Here is a 21283-nt window from a genome sequence, read left to right as displayed (position 1 = left end):
AAGTTTCCTCGATTTTTCTAGGATCCCATCATCAGATCCTGGTTTCCTTATGATGGTACTAAACTAGGGATATCTTCTTTCCAACAAAAAAAGAATTATCAAAATCGGTACACCCAGTAAAAAGTTATTGCAGATTTTCAAGAGTTTCCCTCGATTTCTCTGGGATCTCATCATCAGATCCTGGTTTCCTTATCATGGTACTAAATTTGGGATATCTCCTTCCAACAAAAAAAGAATTATCAAAATCGGTACATCCAGTAGAAAGTTACCTGGTATAATACAACGTAGGTCGACAAAAAAAGCATCAAGTAAAAACTCATTATTAGATATAGCTCGAAAAGTAGTTGTTAGATCTCAAATAAATTTAAATGGGACCAATTGGCACACACCACCTTTCGATTAAAATATAATTTGTCGAAATTGGTCTACATGGTCAAAAGTTCTGATGTAACATACATAAAAAAAAAGAAAAAAAATACAGTCGAATTGAGAACCTCCTCCTTTTTTGGAAGTCGGTTAAAAAGGGTGATTGTGGTTAAAGGTTAAATAAAGTAAAAAATTATAAAACAAACTTTGTATTTAACTCATAAAAACAAATTTGATTATTTTATTTATTCACATTAAAACAATAACTGAGAGAATATTTTACTATAGGCTTTATAAGAATTAAAAATTATAAACTTTGTAAGAATATACTATAAGAAATTTAAAGTAAAATAAAGATTCTATACTGTATAGTTTGTAAATAAACATTTATCTTTAGTACACAATAATCATATCAATAACATGTATTTATTGTTATACTTACACGTGAAAAGTTATTCCTTGAGATTTGGATATGTGCTTTGAGTCGTTCTTACACGACGGCACACAGCACCGCATTTTAAATACGCTTATTAATAAGATTTTTAAATTTAGCTTTCATTCCCATAAATACAATTCAAACGACGACATTTCCTCAGCGAATTACAGTTTTTTAAATAAAATTAAGCACATTTTATACAGTTTAAATCTGTTATTATTTAAGAATTTTTTTTACTATAAAAATACGTGTCTTTAATTCATATTAAATGCTATATATACGATTTTTTTTTAAATACAACAATAGTTGTTGTTGTTGTTTTAAAATTTATCCCCAATAGGGAAAGGCAAAGGACTATAATCCATACAGCCTAGTCTGAATTTGTAAGTTTCGTTCTGATATATCAAAAGGCCGGAGCCAAGTCTGAAGTAACTTTATTGTTCTTCTGATTCGATGACTGGTAGAGTAAGGCCGAAACCAAGTCTGAAATTTCATATTTTCGTCTACTCTTCTTTGTCTATAAGTGATAGGCGAGGTCGAAACCAAGTCTGTAATAGGCCGAAGCCTGAAATATCAAAATAAAATTTCACATCCGATGAATGAAGGTCCTGATCCTGTTTCAAATATCATTGATAGTATTGCAAATAAATTCAAATATACTAGTATAGTTATCCAAATTAGTCAATAAATCTTGTGTATTGCGCGGGACATTTTTTGGTCCAGAAGTTGATAACAAGTTGGCTATAAATAAGAGGCGTTCCAGATTAAAAGCGGAGCATTCAAAAAATATGTGATCTAAAGACTGTGTAGAGTTGTTGGTGCAATGTGGGCAAACGGGCGATGAGATGATACGCATACGATTCAAATGTGCATTAAATCTGCAATGTCCAAATCTCAAGCGGCATAGTATTGTATAATATTTTCTGCTTCTATGTTGATGCGATTTAGTAAACCAAGGACTTTTTCCAATATCTTGATTTATCTGAGCATACCAAGATCCTTTTCTTAACAAGGTTTGTCGCCAAAGATCACGCCAATCAGATAGGATTTTTGATTTAATAGCAACTAATAGATCAGTGTATGGTACGGCAACATTCTCATCAACAGGGCTGCCGCTGTCACTGTCAACAATTGAACGTGCCAGAAAGTCCACATGTTCATTTCCCCTTACTCCTATATGTGAAGGTGTCCACAATAATTTGATGTTGTAGTTTCTTCTGGATAGTTGATAAAGGAGATGTCTTATTTCTAAAATGATGAAGTTTGTATTAGCACTGAATTGATAATTATCTAAAGCCTTTAGAACGCTCATACTGTCAGTAATGATCAGCCAATATTGATTAGTTTGTTTTTTAATGAATTCTAGGGCAGCAGTAATTGCTAGAGCTTCAGCTGTAAATATTGATATCTCCTTTTTCAATCTGACGCCTTGGCCAAACTTCAGATGAGGTACATAATAGGCCATGGAAACATTTATATCATTTTTTGATCCATCTGTGTAAACTTGTTTGAACTTATCAGAGTATTGTGCTATGAGGTTGTAAACTTCCTGGCGCTCTTTTAGCTTATGGTCAATAATAATATCGATTTGATTAATAAGACAGTCAAACTCCTTTTCGTAACACATCCAATTGCTAGAACTGTGTATTTTGTGTTGGTTATTTAGATTTAACATGAATGAATATTCGAAGAGAATAAATGGGTTATTAGAAGTTAATGGAGCATTTACAGGATATTTACTATGTAAGTAATTAAGCTTTTTAATTAGAGGATGATTACTAATGGAAAACAGTTTTAGCAAAAAACAGTATTTCAAATATTTAAATCTAAGGTGTAAAGGGGAAATGTTGCACTCGACCTGTAACGAATTAATTGGGGTTGTTTTCATGGCGCCAGTGATAAGTCTCAGGCTGTGATTTTGAATAATATTTAATTTGTTAACCAACTTGTCATTAGCAGAAAAACATAGAAATCCATATTCAAAATGACTGCGTACAAGAGATTTATATAGGGTAAGAAGGATTTTTGGATCAGAACCCCAATATGTTTTTGCAAGAGACTTTAAAATATTAAGAGCCTTAAGAGCTCTATCAACTATGTGGTCTACATATTTGTTCCATGATAAGTTATTCATGAATATAACACCTAAAAATTTAACTTCATTTGTGATAAGAAGAGATATATTATTATAGTTTATTTTAATTCTTTCAGACCCTACTTTATTAAAAACTATGACTTTAGACTTTTCAAAGCTAATGTCCAATGCAAGATAATTAAAATAAGAATTTAATTTAACTAAAGCTTCGTTTAACTTAAGATTTAGGGTAGTTATATTATTACTAGAACAATAGACTACCAAATCATCAGCAAACTGTAAATTGTATATATGAGAGCCTAGAATTAAGTTTAATCTATGTATATAAAGTGTGAAAATCAATGGACTCAAAATGCTACCTTGACATGTACCTTTATGAGAAAGCCTTGGACCAATAAGTCTATTATTATACTTAACAAATACCTTCCTACTGTGCAAAAAATTAAAAATCCATTGTATAACTTTTACAGGTAAACCAATCGCAGCTAATTCCGTGGATAGAATATGATGGTTAACATTATTAAAGGCTCCAACTACATCGAAGAAAACTCCAGCGAGAGCTTGCTTTGATTGTATAGCATTATAAATATCAAGATGTAAGTGAGCAATGCTCTCCCTTGAAGACCTGCCTCTTCTAAAACCAAACTGATTAGAAGGTAAAATATGATTAGACTCTATGAAATGTTCCAATCTTTGTTTTAAAAGTTGTTCAAATATTTTTCCCATGCAAGAAGTCAATGCTATAGGTCTATATGAATCAAAGTTAAACTTGTCCTTGTTGGGTTTTAAGATAGGTACTAAACAATCAACCTTCCAATCCATAGGAATAAGATTATGCTCCCAAAGAAGATTCAGGATATTTAATAAAATTAGTTTAGATTGAGAAGACAGGTGTTTAAGCATTTTATATGAAATGTAGTCAAGGCCAGGTGTAGAGTCTTTTCTGGATGAAATAGCAGAATTTAATTCGACAATGGTAAAAGATTTTATAATAAAATTTTGATTAGGAAGAATATGGCAGAAAGAATTAAGATTAAAGGCTGGCTCTACAGTATCTGGAGTATATTTTTTGAGAAAATCAAAGATCCAAGAATAGTCAGAGTTGTTATGGGAAGGTGGAGAATAGCTTTTGTTAAATTTTCGCATATACGTCCAAATGACTGATATAGGAGTCGATCTGTTAAATTGTTCACAAAGTTTTATCCAACTGTTTCTTCTCTCATTTCTGATAATATATTTTTTGGTGGCTTGTAGTCTTTTAAAATTAATGTAATTAGCCTCAGTGGGATCAGATTTAAAAGTCAAATAAGCGTTTTTGCTATTTAATACGGCTTTGGTGCAATTGAAATTCCACCAAGGAAGAAGTTTTTTTTTTTTATTTAAGTTAGAAGGAGAGCATGAAGATAAAGCTGTATTAACCAAAGAGTGCTTAGAAATAGAAGATGATTTCCACAGTGCTGAGTGTAAAATATCTGTAAATTTTGTGTAGTTATGAAGGGGGTCTTGTGTATCAAGAGAAAATTCAGTGAGCAATAGTTGGACATTTAAATTATAAATGTTCCAATCAACGTTGTTCAGGTTAGGGAAGCAGGGTAGTGAGCTACTATTGGGAATAGGAGTGGCATTGTAATGATTGTTATTAAGTAAAATTTTTGTGATTACAGGAAAGTGGTAGCTGCCTAAGGGATCGTCATGTACTGACCAGTCACACTCTAGAGCCAATGAAGGTGATACTATGGTTAAGTCAAGAGCATTCTGTCTCCATATGTGCGAACCAACAGTGGTCATACTTCCGTCATTAAGTATAACCAAATTATTGTTATTGATAGACTCTAAAATGTCTTTGCCTCGACAATTAGAAGTAGAACAGCCCCAGGCTGAGTTTAGGCCATTAAAATCTCCTGCTAGGAAGATTGGTTCTGGTAAACTTTTAATTAACCTGTCTAGTTTAGATTTAGAAAAAGCAGGATTGCAATTAGTTGGACTGTAAAAGCTTATGATAGTAAGTTCTTTGTTGCTAGAGTATTTTATACGAACAACAACATTTTGAATGGAGTCATCATAAAAAGTATCAATTTTAGAATAAGAAATAGAGCTATGTATTAATATGGCTACGCCATTGTGGGTGTTTCCTGAATCAAGACGAATTACATTGTAATGACGTATCTTAAATTTTTGACAAGGCTTTAACCAAGTCTCACAAATTAACGCAATGTGAATATTTTTGTCCAAAAGGAAATAATTAAAAATATGTTGATTGTGTAGAATACTCTGAGCATTCCATTGCACAATATTTAAAGTATCCATAAAGTACAAATTATTTATTAGTAACCTTTTTTAATGTATCTTGCAGGACATTTTTAATATTTTGGGAAGAGATAGGTATTTCATTATTTTTGTTTAGTGTTATAAGTTTTACTAAAGCTTCTGTAATAGATTTGAGTATTATTTCGGAATTTAAAAGAGATAAGAACTGATCAGTTTTGTTTAATGATGGAAAGTGAGAGCTGTTTAAAACATCAACAAAGCTTTTTTTCTGAAATTTATCTCTGTTAAGCTGGATTTTTTCTTTTTTAACAGGGCATGCAGGGGATATGGCAATGTGATTGCCAGAGCAGTGACAGCAACTGGCTGCAGTATAAGGAGTCTGACAATCTTTAAAATTGTGACCTTCGCCACAAATGCTGCATCTTTGTGAATTTTTACAGAATTTTGCAATATGACCATATCTTAAACACTTTAGACACTGCTTTACTGGCGGGATGTACTGCCGTACTTCGAACCGCCAGCTGTTGAGGTCCACACTATCTGGTAAATTGGGACAGGAAAAGGTTATAGAAATTGTTTTTGTGGGGATTAATTTTATTTCTCCATTTTCTCTTACACGTCGCATAAATCTACGTATAGATATAATATTTTTCGTGCTAGTTAGAGCTGAATATATTTCTTTATTGGATAATTCTATAGGCACATGAGAAATTACCCCAGTGACCTCTGTAGCGGCAGCCGGAAGGGAAGCTTTAAGTTTGTACCCATCAAGATATTTTTTGTTGCCTAAGACCGCGTTAGCAAAAGCAGGTCTATCAAAGATAACTCCAACTTTACTTTTATTAATGCGTTTTAGTTGTTTCACGCCTTTATTATATTTTTTTATGCTATTAGCGAGTGTCATCATGTCTCTTGTTCCGATTGGCTTGTCAGCCTCTGTACTCTCCAGGAATACAATATAGTCAAAATTACCCCCGTTCTCAGGGTAGTGCCGCACGTAATCGGCTACCCGAAACGGGGCATACCTTTCGGCGTCTGTTAGCTCAACAGATTTTATGGACTCGGAGTCGGAGCTCAACGAGTCGTCCTCAGCGTTACCTTCCTCCTTCTTTTTCCTTTTCTTACTTCTCCCCATCTCTTGATTAATTTATAAGTATTTATTTATAAAAAACTCCAGTGAATGAATTATAAAATTAATAAAATATTTTTGAAAAAAAAAGACCGCCTTTTCACTTCAAAGTTCCCGCGCTTTTTCTCAATACAACAATAGTATCGGTTTGACATTTATACACCGTCTACCAATACCACAGACTTCACAGAATACAGACTTATTATCCGAGCAGCCGAGCTTATTACAGTCCTAACTCGCCACAAAATAATAGAGCCGAGAGCCGATTGAACTTATGTCATCGGGACGTAAATAGCCTTTAAATAGCAAAGTATAATATATATAATATATATTATAACCATACAACTCGGTATTCGATACTCACGATAAATCGATTTAAGTTTGTATGAGTATTTGCTCGATTTGAATATGTAATGTAGTATGAAAATCTACCCTCGTCTCTCGCGGTATGAACAGTGTTTTGTTTAGCTCCGTATATTAAAATATTTTATTATAGTTTACAGTGGTTTAAGATAACCAAAAACATTATTGTTAGCCAACTTCCAAAAAAGGAGGAGGTTCTCAATTCGACTGTATTTTTTTTTTATGTATGTTACATCAGAACTTTTGACCGGGTAGACCGATTTCGACAAATTTTGTTTTAATCGAAAGGTGGTGTGTGCCAATTGGTCCCATTTAAATTTATTTGAGATCTAACAACTGCTTTTCGAGTTATATCTAATAATGCGTTTTTACTTGACGCTTTTTTCGTCGACCTACGTTGTATTATACCGCATAACTTTCTACTGGATGTACCGATTTTGATAATTCTTTTTTCGTTGGAAAGGGGATATCCCTAGTTTGGTACCATGATAAGGAAACTAGGATCTGATGATGGGATCCCAGAGAAATCGAGGGAAACTCTCAAAAATCCGCAATAACTTTTTACTGGGTGTACCGATTTTGATAATTTTTAATTTAATCGAAAGCTGATGTTTATCATGTGGTCACATATAAATTTTATCGAGATCTGATAACTACTTTTTGAGTAATCTTTGATAACGCGTAGTTACTTGACTATTTTTTCGTCGATCTACGTTGTATTACTCTTCAATGTAATTAAAATCGGTTTTTTTTCGTTTGCGAGCAAACACAATTATATGTGTTTTATTTCTATAATTTATATCATTTTTGATATTTTCTTCACGACGTCTTGCATAATATAACGGTAAACTGCTTTTATATACATTACTACCTAAAATATTTTTAATAGTTAAATAGTTGAAATAATAAATAACATTGAGACAAATTGCAAATATTTGTACTAAACTGCAATCAAAACAATTTAATGGAATGTGCTCATAGGCATATTATTACGTAGGTATATGAATAATAAGAGTTGACCTAAAGGGTGTGGACACCAGGTCATAAAATCCCAAAAAAAATATATAATTTTACTTTGGTGCATGACATTGGCAGTTTGGCAGTACCATATTGGTACCATAGTTTTGATTTGTCCCTCTACAGGCCAAGTTTCACGCTAGGTATAATAAATAAAAATAAGCCAATAAGTTTAATAAATATAAAAATGTGTACTAAAACACTTAGTTGATTAAATGAATACCACAAATAGGGGGTTTATTGTTGTATTTAAGCTTAAATCATGTCATGTTTAAGTGATAAATACTTCCTAATTTGACTAATATAGCATCAACATAATTTTTATTTCGGCTCCTATGGATATTTAACGTGTATTGTTTCTTAAATATGAGGTGTTGTGTACAAAGTTGTATTAATGATACAAGAAGAACGACAAAAAGTCATGGAATTACATTTCATATGTAAGTTTATTATTAAATTATAATAATTTTTATTTACCTTTAAAATAATTGTGTTGTATCCTTCTTTTTTATATTCATATCTACATCAGTTTTAATATCTGTTAAGTTTGCAAGGAATTTAGTAAGATTTTGATGGACTGAAGTTTTCTAATGCACATAACTAGGCATAATCTTCACTGCTTAAAGGATAAAAATTATTTGATATCTACATTTTATTATATTTGTATATCACTACATAATATAAAACAAAGTCTTTAGGATTTCTTTAGTAAATAGAGTAATTCCAGAAGAAGGTTATATTATGTATAATACGTGCATAATATAGTACACACATACACACACACGGGAACACTGATAGTTTTAGAGGTTTCTAATGTGATGTCGTAAATAAACACATTTTTTAATGCATATATTATATTTATTTTATTAGATTTTTAAAGATTAGATAATTTAATTAAAATTAATAGCTGCCCGGACAGACATCGTTCTGTTTAAAGTTAATAGTAAATAATTTTTTCTTTTTTTTTCTTAGTATTAAAACCTTCTAATGGGCTTAAGAAACGGACAAAAAAAATTTGCCGAATTGTTCAAGGCAATCTCGAGTTATGCGCTTAGCAACATACATTTCTATTTATATAGAATTTGTATCAGCATTGCACCCGTGCGAAGCCAGGGCAGGTTGCAAGTTAAAGATTAATCACGAAAGGTTTAATGGCTGGAAAATTCCGGGCCAGGCTATATTATATTCGCCAACCGCCGTTCAAGCCAAATTTTAATGTAAGATTTATTTATTAAACATGTGGGTGAAAGTAACTAGAACAATATATATTAATTAACTAGCTGACTCGGCAAACGTTGTCTTGCCGCTAAACGCTATTTAAAAATAGGGGTTGGTGGTAGAAGAGTGAAAATTTAGGGTTGTAGGTATTTTTCAATGCCAAATCATAATAAAATAAAAAATAAATAATTTATCTAAAAATTAAAAAAAAAATTAGGGGTGGACTACCCTTAACATTTAGGGGGATGAAAAATAAATGCTGTTTGATTCTCAGACCTACCCAATATACACACAAAATTTCATGAGAATCGGTCAAGATGTTTCGGAGGAGTTTAACTACAAACACCGCAACACGAGAATTACAAATAAATATAAAATCTAAATTTAGAAAAGCCTTTATATCTTTAAAAACACGCCCTTTGGGTTAAAACGGGAACTTTCTTATTCGAGGAGGGATAAAGGGCTATTATCATTATCGTGCCGGACTCCTATTTAAGTTTTATCGGCACGCACATTTAGTTTTTAACTGACTTCCAAAAAAGGAGGAGGTTCTCAATTCGACTGTATTTTTTTTTTTTTTTTTTTTTTTTTTTTTTTATGTATGTTACATCAGAACTTTTGACCGTGTGGACCGATTTCGACAAATGTTTTTTTAATCGAAAGGTGGTGTGTGCCAATTGGTCCCATTTAAATTTATTTGCGATCTAACAACTACTTTTCGAGTTATATCTAATAATGCGTTTTTACTTGACGCTTTTTTCGTCGACCTACGTTGTATTATACCGCATAACTTTCTACTGGGTGTACCGATTTTGATAATTCTTTTTTTGTTGGAAAGGAGATATCCCTAGTTTAGTACCATGATAAGAAAACCAGGATCTGATGATGGGATCCCAGAGAAATCGAGGGAAACTCTTGAAAATCCGCAATAACTTTTTACTAGCTGTACCGATTTTGATAATTCTTTTTTTGTTGGAAAGAAGATATCTCTAGTTTAGTACCATGATAAGGAAACCAGGATCTGATGATGGGATCCCGGAGAAATCGAGGGAAACTCGAAAATCCGCAATAACTTTTTACTGGGTGTACCGATTTTGATAATTTTTAATTTAATCGAAAGCTAATATTTATCATATGGTCACATATAAATTTTATCGAGATCTGATAACTACTTACTACTACTGTTTTTTTTTTCGTTTGCGAGCAAACACAATTATTATCTACTAGCTGTGCCCGCGGCTTCGCCCGCGTTGAAATTAGTGTGTCACAAAGTTTTGCCGGCAAACTTCCAGTGAAACTCTCATCAAAATCGGCTTAGCCGTTCAGTAAACCTTCCTCTTGCCAATGGTGGAGCCCTCTACAATGGTGAAACCGCATGAAAATCCGTTCAGTAAATTTTGAGCGAATCACATCACATACACTTTTGGGGACTTTGTTTATAATACACTATTTTACACTGTTGCCCGCGATTACGTCCTCGTGGTTATGAAGATATGTATTACTATTAAGATGTTTAACGCAAATTATTTTTTTATTTCAGTCACTTGAAATGCTTATCAAACTGAGTAACTTTTTAAAAGGCACAATTTAGTATAATTTAATAGTTATTTTTATAAAACCTCTCTATACACCACATTTTTAGTTTTATTTTCAGGCTGCAGGATAAATAACCTATCAGGCGAACTTATAGCTGCTGTATATGTTTCATACAAACTGTCAACCCCAATTAAACTCCCTTAGCGATGGAATATCGTAAAATCCGTTCCTAGCGGACGTCTGCTAACTATAATCTACATCCCTGCCAAACTTTATCTTTGTCCAACCTGGATGGATAGACCATCCAGCGGTTTTTGAATTCTCGTGATGAGTGAGTCAGTGACCTTTCTCTTATATATATATATAGATTACGATGCATTATTTGGACACCTCCTCACCATCTATAGAGCATATATTTTTAATTTCAAGTCTCTTACTTCAAAAACATAGGACTTTCATACAAACTTCCAACCCCCTTTTTACCCCTTTAGGGGTCGAATTTCGTAAAACCCATTCTTAGCGAATGTTTACTCCCTAAAAGGAGCCTATTTGCCAAATTTCAAGTTTGTAGGTGATATAGTTTCGGAGATTTCGTGATGAGTGAGTGACCTTTCGCTTTTATATATATTATAGATTATAGATTATAGATAAAGATAGATCAATGTTATTATCTATGTTTTACTATATAAGCTTTGTGAGTCTCGGTATGAAACTGAAACTAGCAGCTAGCAGCTAGCAGCCAAAATTAAATGACACTGAAACTAGAAGCCACGCTTTATATCTCTTAAAAAAGCAACAGATTAAGTTGTAACTGTACAGAAATTAGTGACGTTATATCATCTCGCTATGATAAAGATCTAAAGGGTAAATTCCACCCCTTCTATTTTTTTATATTTAAAAACCCAAACAGGGAGGTTAATTCGATATAAAAGCAAAAAATCTATGTCTTTAAGCATGAAATAAGGTTAAAATTTAAATCAAAGGTCGTTTAGAATATTAAAAAAAATTAGAAAAAAAGGTAAAAAAATAAATAATCCACTTCGATTATTTTTTTAATATTGCAATTTCCCTAAGGAGGCAATTATATTGTATTTGTAAAAGTAATCATATCTCTGCTCGTGGACACTACATTTTGTTGTAACTTCGTAGAAACTTTTCTATTCCTGTCTAGAAACGATGATAAAAATTTCAAAAGGGATACTCAATTCCTTCTATTTTTTTTTGATTTTTTTTTCTCTAAGACAATGCCTATATACTACTTCTTCAAATGTCTATATCTCTGCTCGTGGACACTACATTTTGTTGTAACTTCGTAGAAACCTTTCTATTACTGTCTAGAAACGATGATAAAAATTTCAAAAGGGATACTCAACCCGTTCTATTTTTTTTATTTTTTTTTTTTTCTCTACGACAACGCCTATGTACCATTTCTTCAAATGTCTATATCTGTGCTCGTGGACACTACATTTTGTTGTAACTTCGCAGAAACCTTTCTGTTACTATCTAGAAACGATGATAAAAATTTCAAAAGGGATACTCAATCCCTTCTATTTTTTTTTATTTTTTTTTTTTCTCTAAGACAATGCCTATATACTACTTCTTCAAATGTCTATATCTCTGCTCGTGGACACTACATTTTGTTGTAACTTCGTAGAAACCTTTCTATTACTGTCTAGAAACGATGATAAAAGTTTCAAAAGGGATACTCAATCCCTTCTATTTTTTTTATTTTTTTTTCTCTAAGACAATGCCTATATACTACTTCTTCAAATGTCTATATCTCTGCTCGTGGACACTACATTTTGTTGTAACTTCGTAGAAACCTCTCTATTACTGTCTAGAAACGATGATAAAAATTTCAAAAGGGATACTCAATCCCTTCTATTTTTTTTTATTTTTTTTTCTCTAAGACAATGCCTATATACTACTTCTTTAAATGTCTATATCTCTGCTCGTGGACACTACATTTTGTTGTAACTTCGTAGAAACCTTTCTATTACTGTCTAGAAACGATGATAAAATTTTCAAAAGGGATACTCAATCCCTTCTATTTTTTTTTTTTTTTTTTCTCTAAGACAATGCCTATATACTACTTCTTCAAATGTCTATATCTCTGCTCGTGGACACTACATTTTGTTGTAACTTCGTAGAAACCTTTCTATTCCTGTCTAGAAACGATGATAAAAATTTCAAAAGGGATACTCAATCCCTTCTAATTTTTTTTTATTTTTTTTTCTCTAAGACAATGCCTATATACTACTTTTTCAAATGTCTGTATCTCTGCTCGTGGACACTACATTTTGTTGTAACTTCGTAGAAACCTTTCTATTCCTGTCTAGAAACGATGATAAAAATTTCAAAAGGGATACTCAATCCCTTCTATTTTTTTTATTTTTTTTTTTCTCTAAGACAATGCCTGTATACTACTTCTTCAAATGTCTATATCTCTGCTCGTGGACACTACATTTTGCTGTAACTTCGTAGAAACCTTTCTATTACTGTCTAGAAACGATGATAAAAATTTCAAAAGGGATACTCAACCCGTTCTATTTTTTTTATTTTTTTTTTTTTCTCTAAGACAACGCCTATGTACCATTTCTTCAAATGTCTATATCTGTGCTCGTGGACACTACATTTTGTTGTAACTTCGCAGAAACCTTTCTGTTACTATCTAGAAACGATGATAAAAATTTCAAAAGGGATTCTCAATCCCTTCTATTTTTTTTTATTTTTTTTTTTTCTCTAAGACAATGCCTATATACTACTTCTTCAAATGTCTATATCTCTGCTCGTGGACACTTCATTTTGTTGTAACTTCGTAGAAACCTTTCTATTACTGTCTAGAAACGATGATAAAAATTTCAAAAGGGATACTCAATCCCTTCTATTTTTTTTATTTTTTTTCTCTAAGACAATGCCTATATACTACTTCTTCAAATGTCTATATCTCTGCTCGTGGACACTACATTTTGTTGTAACTTCGTAGAAACCTTTCTATTACTGTCTAGAAACGATGATAAAAGTTTCAAAAGGGATACTCAATCCCTTCTATTTTTTTTTTATTTTTTTTTTCTCTAAGACAATGCCTATATACTACTTCTTTAAATGTCTATATCTCTGCTCGTGGACACTACATTTTGTTGTAACTTCGTAGAAACCTTTCTATTACTGTCTAGAAACGATGATAAAATTTTCAAAAGGGATACTCAATCCCTTCTATTTTTTTTAATTTTTTTTTTTTCGCTAAGACAATGCCTATATACTACTTCTTTAAATGTCTATATCTCTGCTCGTGGACACTACATTTTGTTGTAACTTCGTAGAAACCTTTCTATTCCTGTCTACAAACGATGATAAAAATTTCAAAAGGGATACTCAATCCCTTCTAATTTTTTTTTATTTTTTTTTCTCTAAGACAATGCCTATATACTACTTTTTCAAATGTCTGTATCTCTGCTCGTGGACACTACATTTTGTTGTAACTTCGTAGAAACCTTTCTATTACTGTCTAGAAACGATGATAAAAATTTCAAAAGGGATACTCAATCCCTTCTATTTTTTTTTTTTTTTTTTTCGCTAAGACAATGCCTATATACTACTTCTTTAAATGTCTATATCTCTGCTCGTGGACACTACATTTTGTTGTAACTTCGTAGAAACCTTTCTATTCCTGTCTAGAAACGATGATAAAAATTTCAAAAGGGATACTCAATCCCTTCTATTTTTTTTTATTTTTTTTTCTTTAAGACAATGCCTATATACTACTTCTTCAAATGTCTATATCTCTGCTCGTGGACACTACATTTTGTTGTTACTTCGTAGAAACCTTTCTATTACTGTCTAGAAACGATGATAAAAATTTCAAAAGGGATACTCAACCCGTTCTATTTTTTTTATTTTTTTTTTTTTCTCTAAGACAACGCCTATGTACCATTTCTTCAAATGTCTATATCTGTGCTCGTGGACACTACATTTTGTTGTAACTTCGCAGAAACCTTTCTGTTACTATCTAGAAACGATGATAAAAATTTCAAAAGGGATACTCAATCCCTTCTATTTTTTTTTATTTTTTTTTTTCTCTAAGACAATGCCTATATACTACTTCTTCAAATGTCTATATCTCTGCTCGTGGACACTACATTTTGTTGTAACTTCGTAGAAACCTTTCTATTACTGTCTAGAAACGATGATAAAAATTTCAAAAGGGATACTCAATCCCTTCTATTTTTTTTATTTTTTTTCTCTAAGACAATGCCTATATACTACTTCTTCAAATGTCTATATCTCTGCTCGTGGACACTACATTTTGCTGTAACTTCGTAGAAACCTTTATATTACTATCTAAAAACGATGATAAAAATTTCAAAAGGGTTGTAACTAGAGAAAAAAAAAAAAAAATAAACACAAAATTTTACAACAAAATGTAGTGTCCACGAGCAGAGATATAGACATTTGAAGAAGTAGTATATAGGCATTGTCTTAGAGAAAAAAAAAATAAAAAAAAATAGAAGGGATTGAGTATCCCTTTTGAAATTTTTATCATCGTTTCTAGATAGTAATATAAAGGTTTCTACGAAGTTACAACAAAATGTAGTGTCCACGAGCAGAGATATAGACATTTGAAGAAGTAGTATATAGGCATTGTCTTAGAGAAAAAAAAAAATAAAAAAAAAATAGAAGGGATTGAGTATCCCTTTTGAAATTTTTATCATCGTTTCTAGATAGTAATATAAAGGTTTCTACGAAGTTACAACAAAATGTAGTGTCCACGAGCAGAGATATAGACATTTATAGAAGTAGTATATAGGCATTGTCTTAAAGAAAAAAAAAAAATAGAAGGGATTGAGTATCCCTTTTGAAATTTTTATCATCGTTTCTAGATAGTAATATAAAGGTTTCTACGAAGTTACAACAAAATGTAGTGTCCACGAGCAGAGATATAGACATTTGAAGAAATGGTACATAGGCATTGTCTTAGAGAAAAAAATAAAATAAAATAAAATAGAAGGGATTGAGTATCCCTTTTGAAATTTTTATCATCGTTTCTTGATAGTAATATAAAGGTTTCTACGAAGTTACAACAAAATGTAGTGTCCACGAGCAGAGATATAGACATTTGAAGAAGTAGTATATAGGCATTGTCTTAAAGAAAAAAAAAAATAGAAGGGATTGAGTATCCCTTTTGAAATTTTTATCATCGTTTCTAGACAGTATTAGAAAGGTTTCTACGAAGTTACAACAAAATGTAGTGTCCACGAGCAGAGATATAGACATTTGAAGAAGTAGTATATAGGCATTGTCTTAGAGAAAAAAAAAATAAAAAAAAATAGAAGGGATTGAGTATCCCTTTTGAAATTTTTATCATCGTTTCTAGATAGTAATATAAAGGTTTCTACGAAGTTACAACAAAATGTAGTGTCCACGAGCAGAGATATAGACATTTGAAGAAGTAGTATATAGGCATTGTCTTAGAGAAAAAAAAAATAAAAAAAAAAATAGAAGGGATTGAGTATCCCTTTTGAAATTTTTATCATCGTTTTTAGATAGTAACAGAAAGGTTTCTGCGAAGTTACAACAAAATGTAGTGTCCACGAGCAGAGATATAGACATTTGAAGAAATGGTACATAGGCGTTGTCTTAGAGAAAAAAAAAATTAAAAAAAATAGAACGGGTTGAGTATCCCTTTTGAAATTTTTATCATCGTTTCTAGATAGTAATATAAAGGTTTCTACGAAGTTACAACAAAATGTAGTGTCCACGAGCAGAGATATAGACATTTGAAGAAATGGTACATAGGCATTGTCTTAGAGAAAAAAAAAATAAAAAAAATAGAAGGGATTGAGTATCCCTTTTGAAATTTTTATCATCGTTTCTAGACAGTAATAGAAAGGTTTCTGCGAAGTTACAACAAAATGTAGTGTCCACGAGCAGAGATATAGACATTTGAAGAAATGGTACATAGGCGTTGTCTTAGAGAAAAAAAAATTAAAAAAAATAGAACGGGTTTAGTATCCCTTTTGAAATTTTTATCATCGTTTCTAGATAGTAATATAAAGGTTTCTACGAACTTACAACAAAATGTAGTGTCCACGAGCAGAGATATAGACATTTGAAGAAATGGTACATAGGCGTTGTCTTAGAGAAAAAAAAAATTAAAAAAAATAGAACGGGTTGAGTATCCCTTTTGAAATTTTTATCATCGTTTCTAGATAGTAATATAAAGGTTTCTACGAAGTTACAACAAAATGTAGTGTCCACGAGCAGAGATATAGACATTTAAAGAAGTAGTATATAGGCATTGTCTTAAAGAAAAAAAAAATAGAAGGGATTGAGTATCCCTTTTGAAATTTTTATCATCGTTTCTAGATAGTAATATAAAGGTTTCTACGAAGTTACAACAAAATGTAGTGTCCACGAGCAGAGATATAGACATTTGAAGAAATGGTACATAGGCATTGTCTTAGAGAAAAAAATAAAATAAAATAAAATAGAAGGGATTGAGTATCCCTTTTGAAATTTTTATCATCGTTTCTTGATAGTAATATAAAGGTTTCTACGAAGTTACAACAAAATGTAGTGTCCACGAGCAGAGATATAGACATTTGAAGAAGTAGTATATAGGCATTGTCTTAAAGAAAAAAAAAAAATAGAAGGGATTGAGTATCCCTTTTGAAAATTTTATCATCGTTTCTAGACAGTAATAGAAAGGTTTCTACGAAGTTACAACAAAATGTAGTGTCCACGAGCAGAGATATAGACATTTGAAGAAGTAGTATATAGGCATTGTCTTAGAGAAAAAAAAATAAAAAAAAATAGAAGGGATTGAGTATCCCTTTTGAAATTTTTATCATCGTTTCTAGACAGTAATAGAGAGGTTTCTACGAAGTTACAACAAAATGTAGTGTCCACGAGCAGAGATATAGACATTTGAAGAAGTAGTATATAGGCATTGTCTTAGAGAAAAAAAATAAAAAAAATAGAAGGGATTGAGTATCCCTTTTGAAATTTTTATCATCGTTTCTAGACAGTAATAGAAAGGTTTCTACGAAGTAACAACAAAATGTAGTGTCCACGAGCAGAGATATAGACATTTGAAGAAATGGTACATAGGCGTTGTCTTAGAGAAAAAAAAAATAAAAAAAAATAGAGGGGGTTGAATATCCGCTTTGAAAATTGTCTTATCTTTTCTTGATAGTAAAGAAAAGGTTTCTGCAAAGTTACAACAAAATGCAGTGTCTATGAGCCGAGATATGATAACTTTAATAAATTTTATTTAATCGTCTGCTTAGAAAAAATCCCAAATTAAAAAAAAATTAAAGTAAATTTTTTTTTCTAATCTTTCTTGTTATTATAAATTACCTTTGTTTTCAAATTTTAACCCTATTTTATGCTTAGTAACATTAATTTTTTAGCTTTTATATCGAATTAACCTCCTTTTTTAGTTTTTAAATTTAAAAAAAAAGAAGGGGTGGTATTTACCCTTTGGATTTTTTTCCATAGTTAGATGAACAAACGATACTAATTTGTGTAAAGTTACAAATCAATCTGTTGTTTAGAAGCAGAGATATAAAGAGTGGCTGCTAGTTTCAGCGTCATAGTCTCGGTCTAGTATGAAAATCTACATACAGCACTATATGTGTCTTACAGGTTTCCAAAAGAGGTGAGCCTTAGGACTGCGTGGATTGAAGCCCTCGGTCTCAACGAATGGGAGCCAAAGGAAAGAAGGTAACGATTTATACTTATAAAATAACTTCTTAGTGAAATATATCAGCCTGTTAAACGTACCACTGCTATGTAAAGGTATTTTGACTAGCCCGTTGGCGCAATTTATAGTGTACCGAAGTACCTTATTTTCTACCCTGGGGGTTATGGGTTCGATTCCCACCCGAGTCTGTGTAAAATATGTGTTGGCACTTGCGCCGTCGTAGGCAATTAGAAAAGAATTTATAAACAACAGATGCACCGATCACGCCACAGCACATCGTTCGATAGTCACCTACCCTCACTCATTCTATTACTCGAGTTATTCTGACGAGTATAAAACAATGGGTGCAACCCTGGCTAAGGCCATGGATTATACACTTATATACTGGGCTAAGGCAGTCTTGGCTCTGGCTTGGCACGATGCACTTGTTGTATCCTGCTAGCAGTTTAACCTAGTCCCTTTCAATAATTAGTCAAAACGATGATGAAACCATCGAATGCTAAGAAGTTCGTCTTCCCCCCGTTAAGTAATAACTATCCCGCGTTCTGTGCTGCGTTACCTTTCTATTAATTGATTCCTGTGTTATAAGAAATAGGTGATATCATAAATTGTGTCTACTTGTGCCAACATTGACCACTGAAGCCCACAGTAGACCGAGTACTCGGAGACGATGAGCGAGAGAGGTCTACCTCCGTCCGACATATGTATATATATATATTTATTTATTTGTATATGTATTATTAGATTGTATTTTTATCTAAAAAAAATTATATGTAGCTATACCAGTTGTCTGTTACCTACAACACAAGCATTTAGTTGCTTACTGTAGGAAAAGACAACCATGTATGTATGATGTAGATATTTATTTATTATTCTCAGTAGTTGACAGGAGCTAATTCCAATATACTGCTTCACTGCAAGTTGGCAGATAATTGCCTCAATGCGAATGATAGCTATCTGAATGATAATAACAAGTGTGATGGGATAATGTGTTATTCGAGGCACTTGGCAAAAATCACAAAGACTTGTAGTTTTTTTTTTGCAATCAAACACAGTTATTTTTGTTTCATAACGAACACTATTAAAATACATTAATTATTACTATTAAAATACATACTATTTTAAAATGAATAAAAAAAAAATATTTTTTTAATTCATACTAATAATACTACTACTACTAACTACTGTTACTTTCTTTAAATAATAATCTTTTTTGTTCCACAGCGCCGTCTGTTCTGAACATTTTCAACAAGATGCCTTCTACGAAACGAAATGTGGCCTGAGGAGGATTAAAAATGGCGCTTTGCCGCTACCTCTCGTTGTGAGTACGATTGACATGTATTAATATAAGATTATTTATTTATTTATTTAATTTTTGTAGTTTAAGAATTGATTTTCATATAATTGATTTCATATAAGGGATGAAAAAATATGAGGAATAAAATCTACTGAACGAATGACCTTTCCGATAGATTATCCGATAGATAGATAGATGTTACGAGTAACGTAACGTACGTTACTCGTAACGCCATCTACCGGAACTCGATAGCGTTCCACGACAGTTATGCGAATCAAATATCGCCGATAGATGGCGTTATTTCATCCGTCTATTTTCCGTTTGATTTGTTATTAATCTTTTTCTTAGACTAGTAAGCCTTTTTTGTGCCTATTTAGACAGTCTATCTAAAGGAGTAAACTCCAGTCGTGCGTCGGAGCTGACACACACACTTTTTTTTTATTGTAAAGCCCACCTGATGATAAGCGGTTACCGAAGCCTATAGGCGCCTGTGACACAAGAAGCATCGCAAGTGCGTTACCGACCCACCCTTTCCAAGAGCTCTCTACCTCACTCACACAGGAACACAACACTACTTGAGATCTTTGTTATGTAGCTGTGATCTTCTGTAAGGCTGAGATAATTCCCTAGTCTGGCTGCTCTAAATTTTGAGCAGGATATCTCCTGGCCCTAACACAATGAAATTTTTGAAAAGTGATTATTTCAAGTAATTAAACTAACTTGAGGAGATTGTCATTTCGAGACATACGATATTGATGTAACTTGTCTCTAATGACTGTGGATCTGAAGCCACGTTTAGATACAACAGGCGGTCTTATCGCTAAACAGCGATCTCTTCCAGACAATCAGCGTGGAGGAAATAATGTGAAAAAAGCGGAAAGGGTGTACAGAATTAAAATGAAAGAAATATATATAGTTAAATATATATATTACTAGCTGTGCCCGCGGCTTCGCCCGCGTTGAAATCAGTGTTTCACAAAGTTTTACCAGCAAACTTCCAGTGAAACTTTCATCAAAATCGGCTTAGTCATTCCGTAAACCTTCCTCCTGAAGCACTCTCTCCATTGGTGAAACCGCATGAAAATCCGTTCAGTACATTTTGAGGGAATCGACCACATACGCTTTTGGGGACTTTGTTTTGTAGTACACTAACTGTTGCCCGCGACTACGTTCGCGTGGTTATGAAGATATGCATTACTATTGAGATGTTTAACGCAAACTTTTTTTTATTTCAGTCACTTGAAATGCTTATCACACTGAGTAACTTTTTAAAAGGCACAATTTAGTATAATTTAATAGTTATTTTTATAAAACCTCTCTATACACCACATTTTTAGCTTTATTTTCAGGCTGCAGTATAAATAACCTATCAGGCGAACTTATAGCTGCTGTTTATGTTTCATACAAACTATAATCCCCAATTGAACCCTCTTAGCGGTGGAATATCGCAAAATCCGTTCTTAGCGGACGTCTACTTACTATAATCTACCTACCTACCAAATTTCATCTTTGTCCATCCTGGATGGATTAAAAACCACTGGATGGTCCCAGCGGTTTTGAGTTCTCGTGATGAGTGAGTCAGTGACCTTTCTCTTTTATATATATAGATTACGATACATTATTTGAACACCTTCTCATCATTTATAGAGCATACATTTTAAATATCAAGCATCTTACTTCAAAAACATAGAACTTTCATACAAACTTCCAACCCCCGTTTTAACCCTTTAGGGGTCGAGTTTCGTAAAATCCGTTCTTAGCAAATGTCTACGCTCTATAAGAAACCTACCTGCCAAATTTCAAGTTTGTAGCTGTTATAGTTTCGGAGATTTCGTGATGAGTGAGTCAACCTA

At 32.3% G+C, this 21283-nt stretch overlaps 1 protein-coding gene across 1 annotated transcript in view; it reads left to right on the top strand.

The window, feature by feature from the left end:
• The first annotated feature begins 8040 nt into the window (after positions 1 to 8040).
• The window catches only part of LOC123665966 (PR domain zinc finger protein 15-like), a 31190-nt gene continuing 17947 nt past the window's right edge, over positions 8041 to 21283 (top strand). The window contains exons 1-3 of the mRNA XM_045600188.1: positions 8041 to 8114; positions 18076 to 18153; positions 19358 to 19454. Coding sequence (XP_045456144.1) covers positions 8041 to 8114; positions 18076 to 18153; positions 19358 to 19454 — 249 coding nt within the window. The remainder of the gene's footprint in view (positions 8115 to 18075; positions 18154 to 19357; positions 19455 to 21283) is intronic.

The sequence above is a fragment of the Melitaea cinxia genome, chromosome 25 (genome assembly GCF_905220565.1).
Source record: "Melitaea cinxia chromosome 25, ilMelCinx1.1, whole genome shotgun sequence".
NCBI lineage: Eukaryota > Metazoa > Arthropoda > Insecta > Lepidoptera > Nymphalidae > Melitaea > Melitaea cinxia.
The sequence above is the reverse complement of the archived record's forward strand: the minus strand, read 5'-3'. Positions and strand labels throughout refer to the sequence as shown.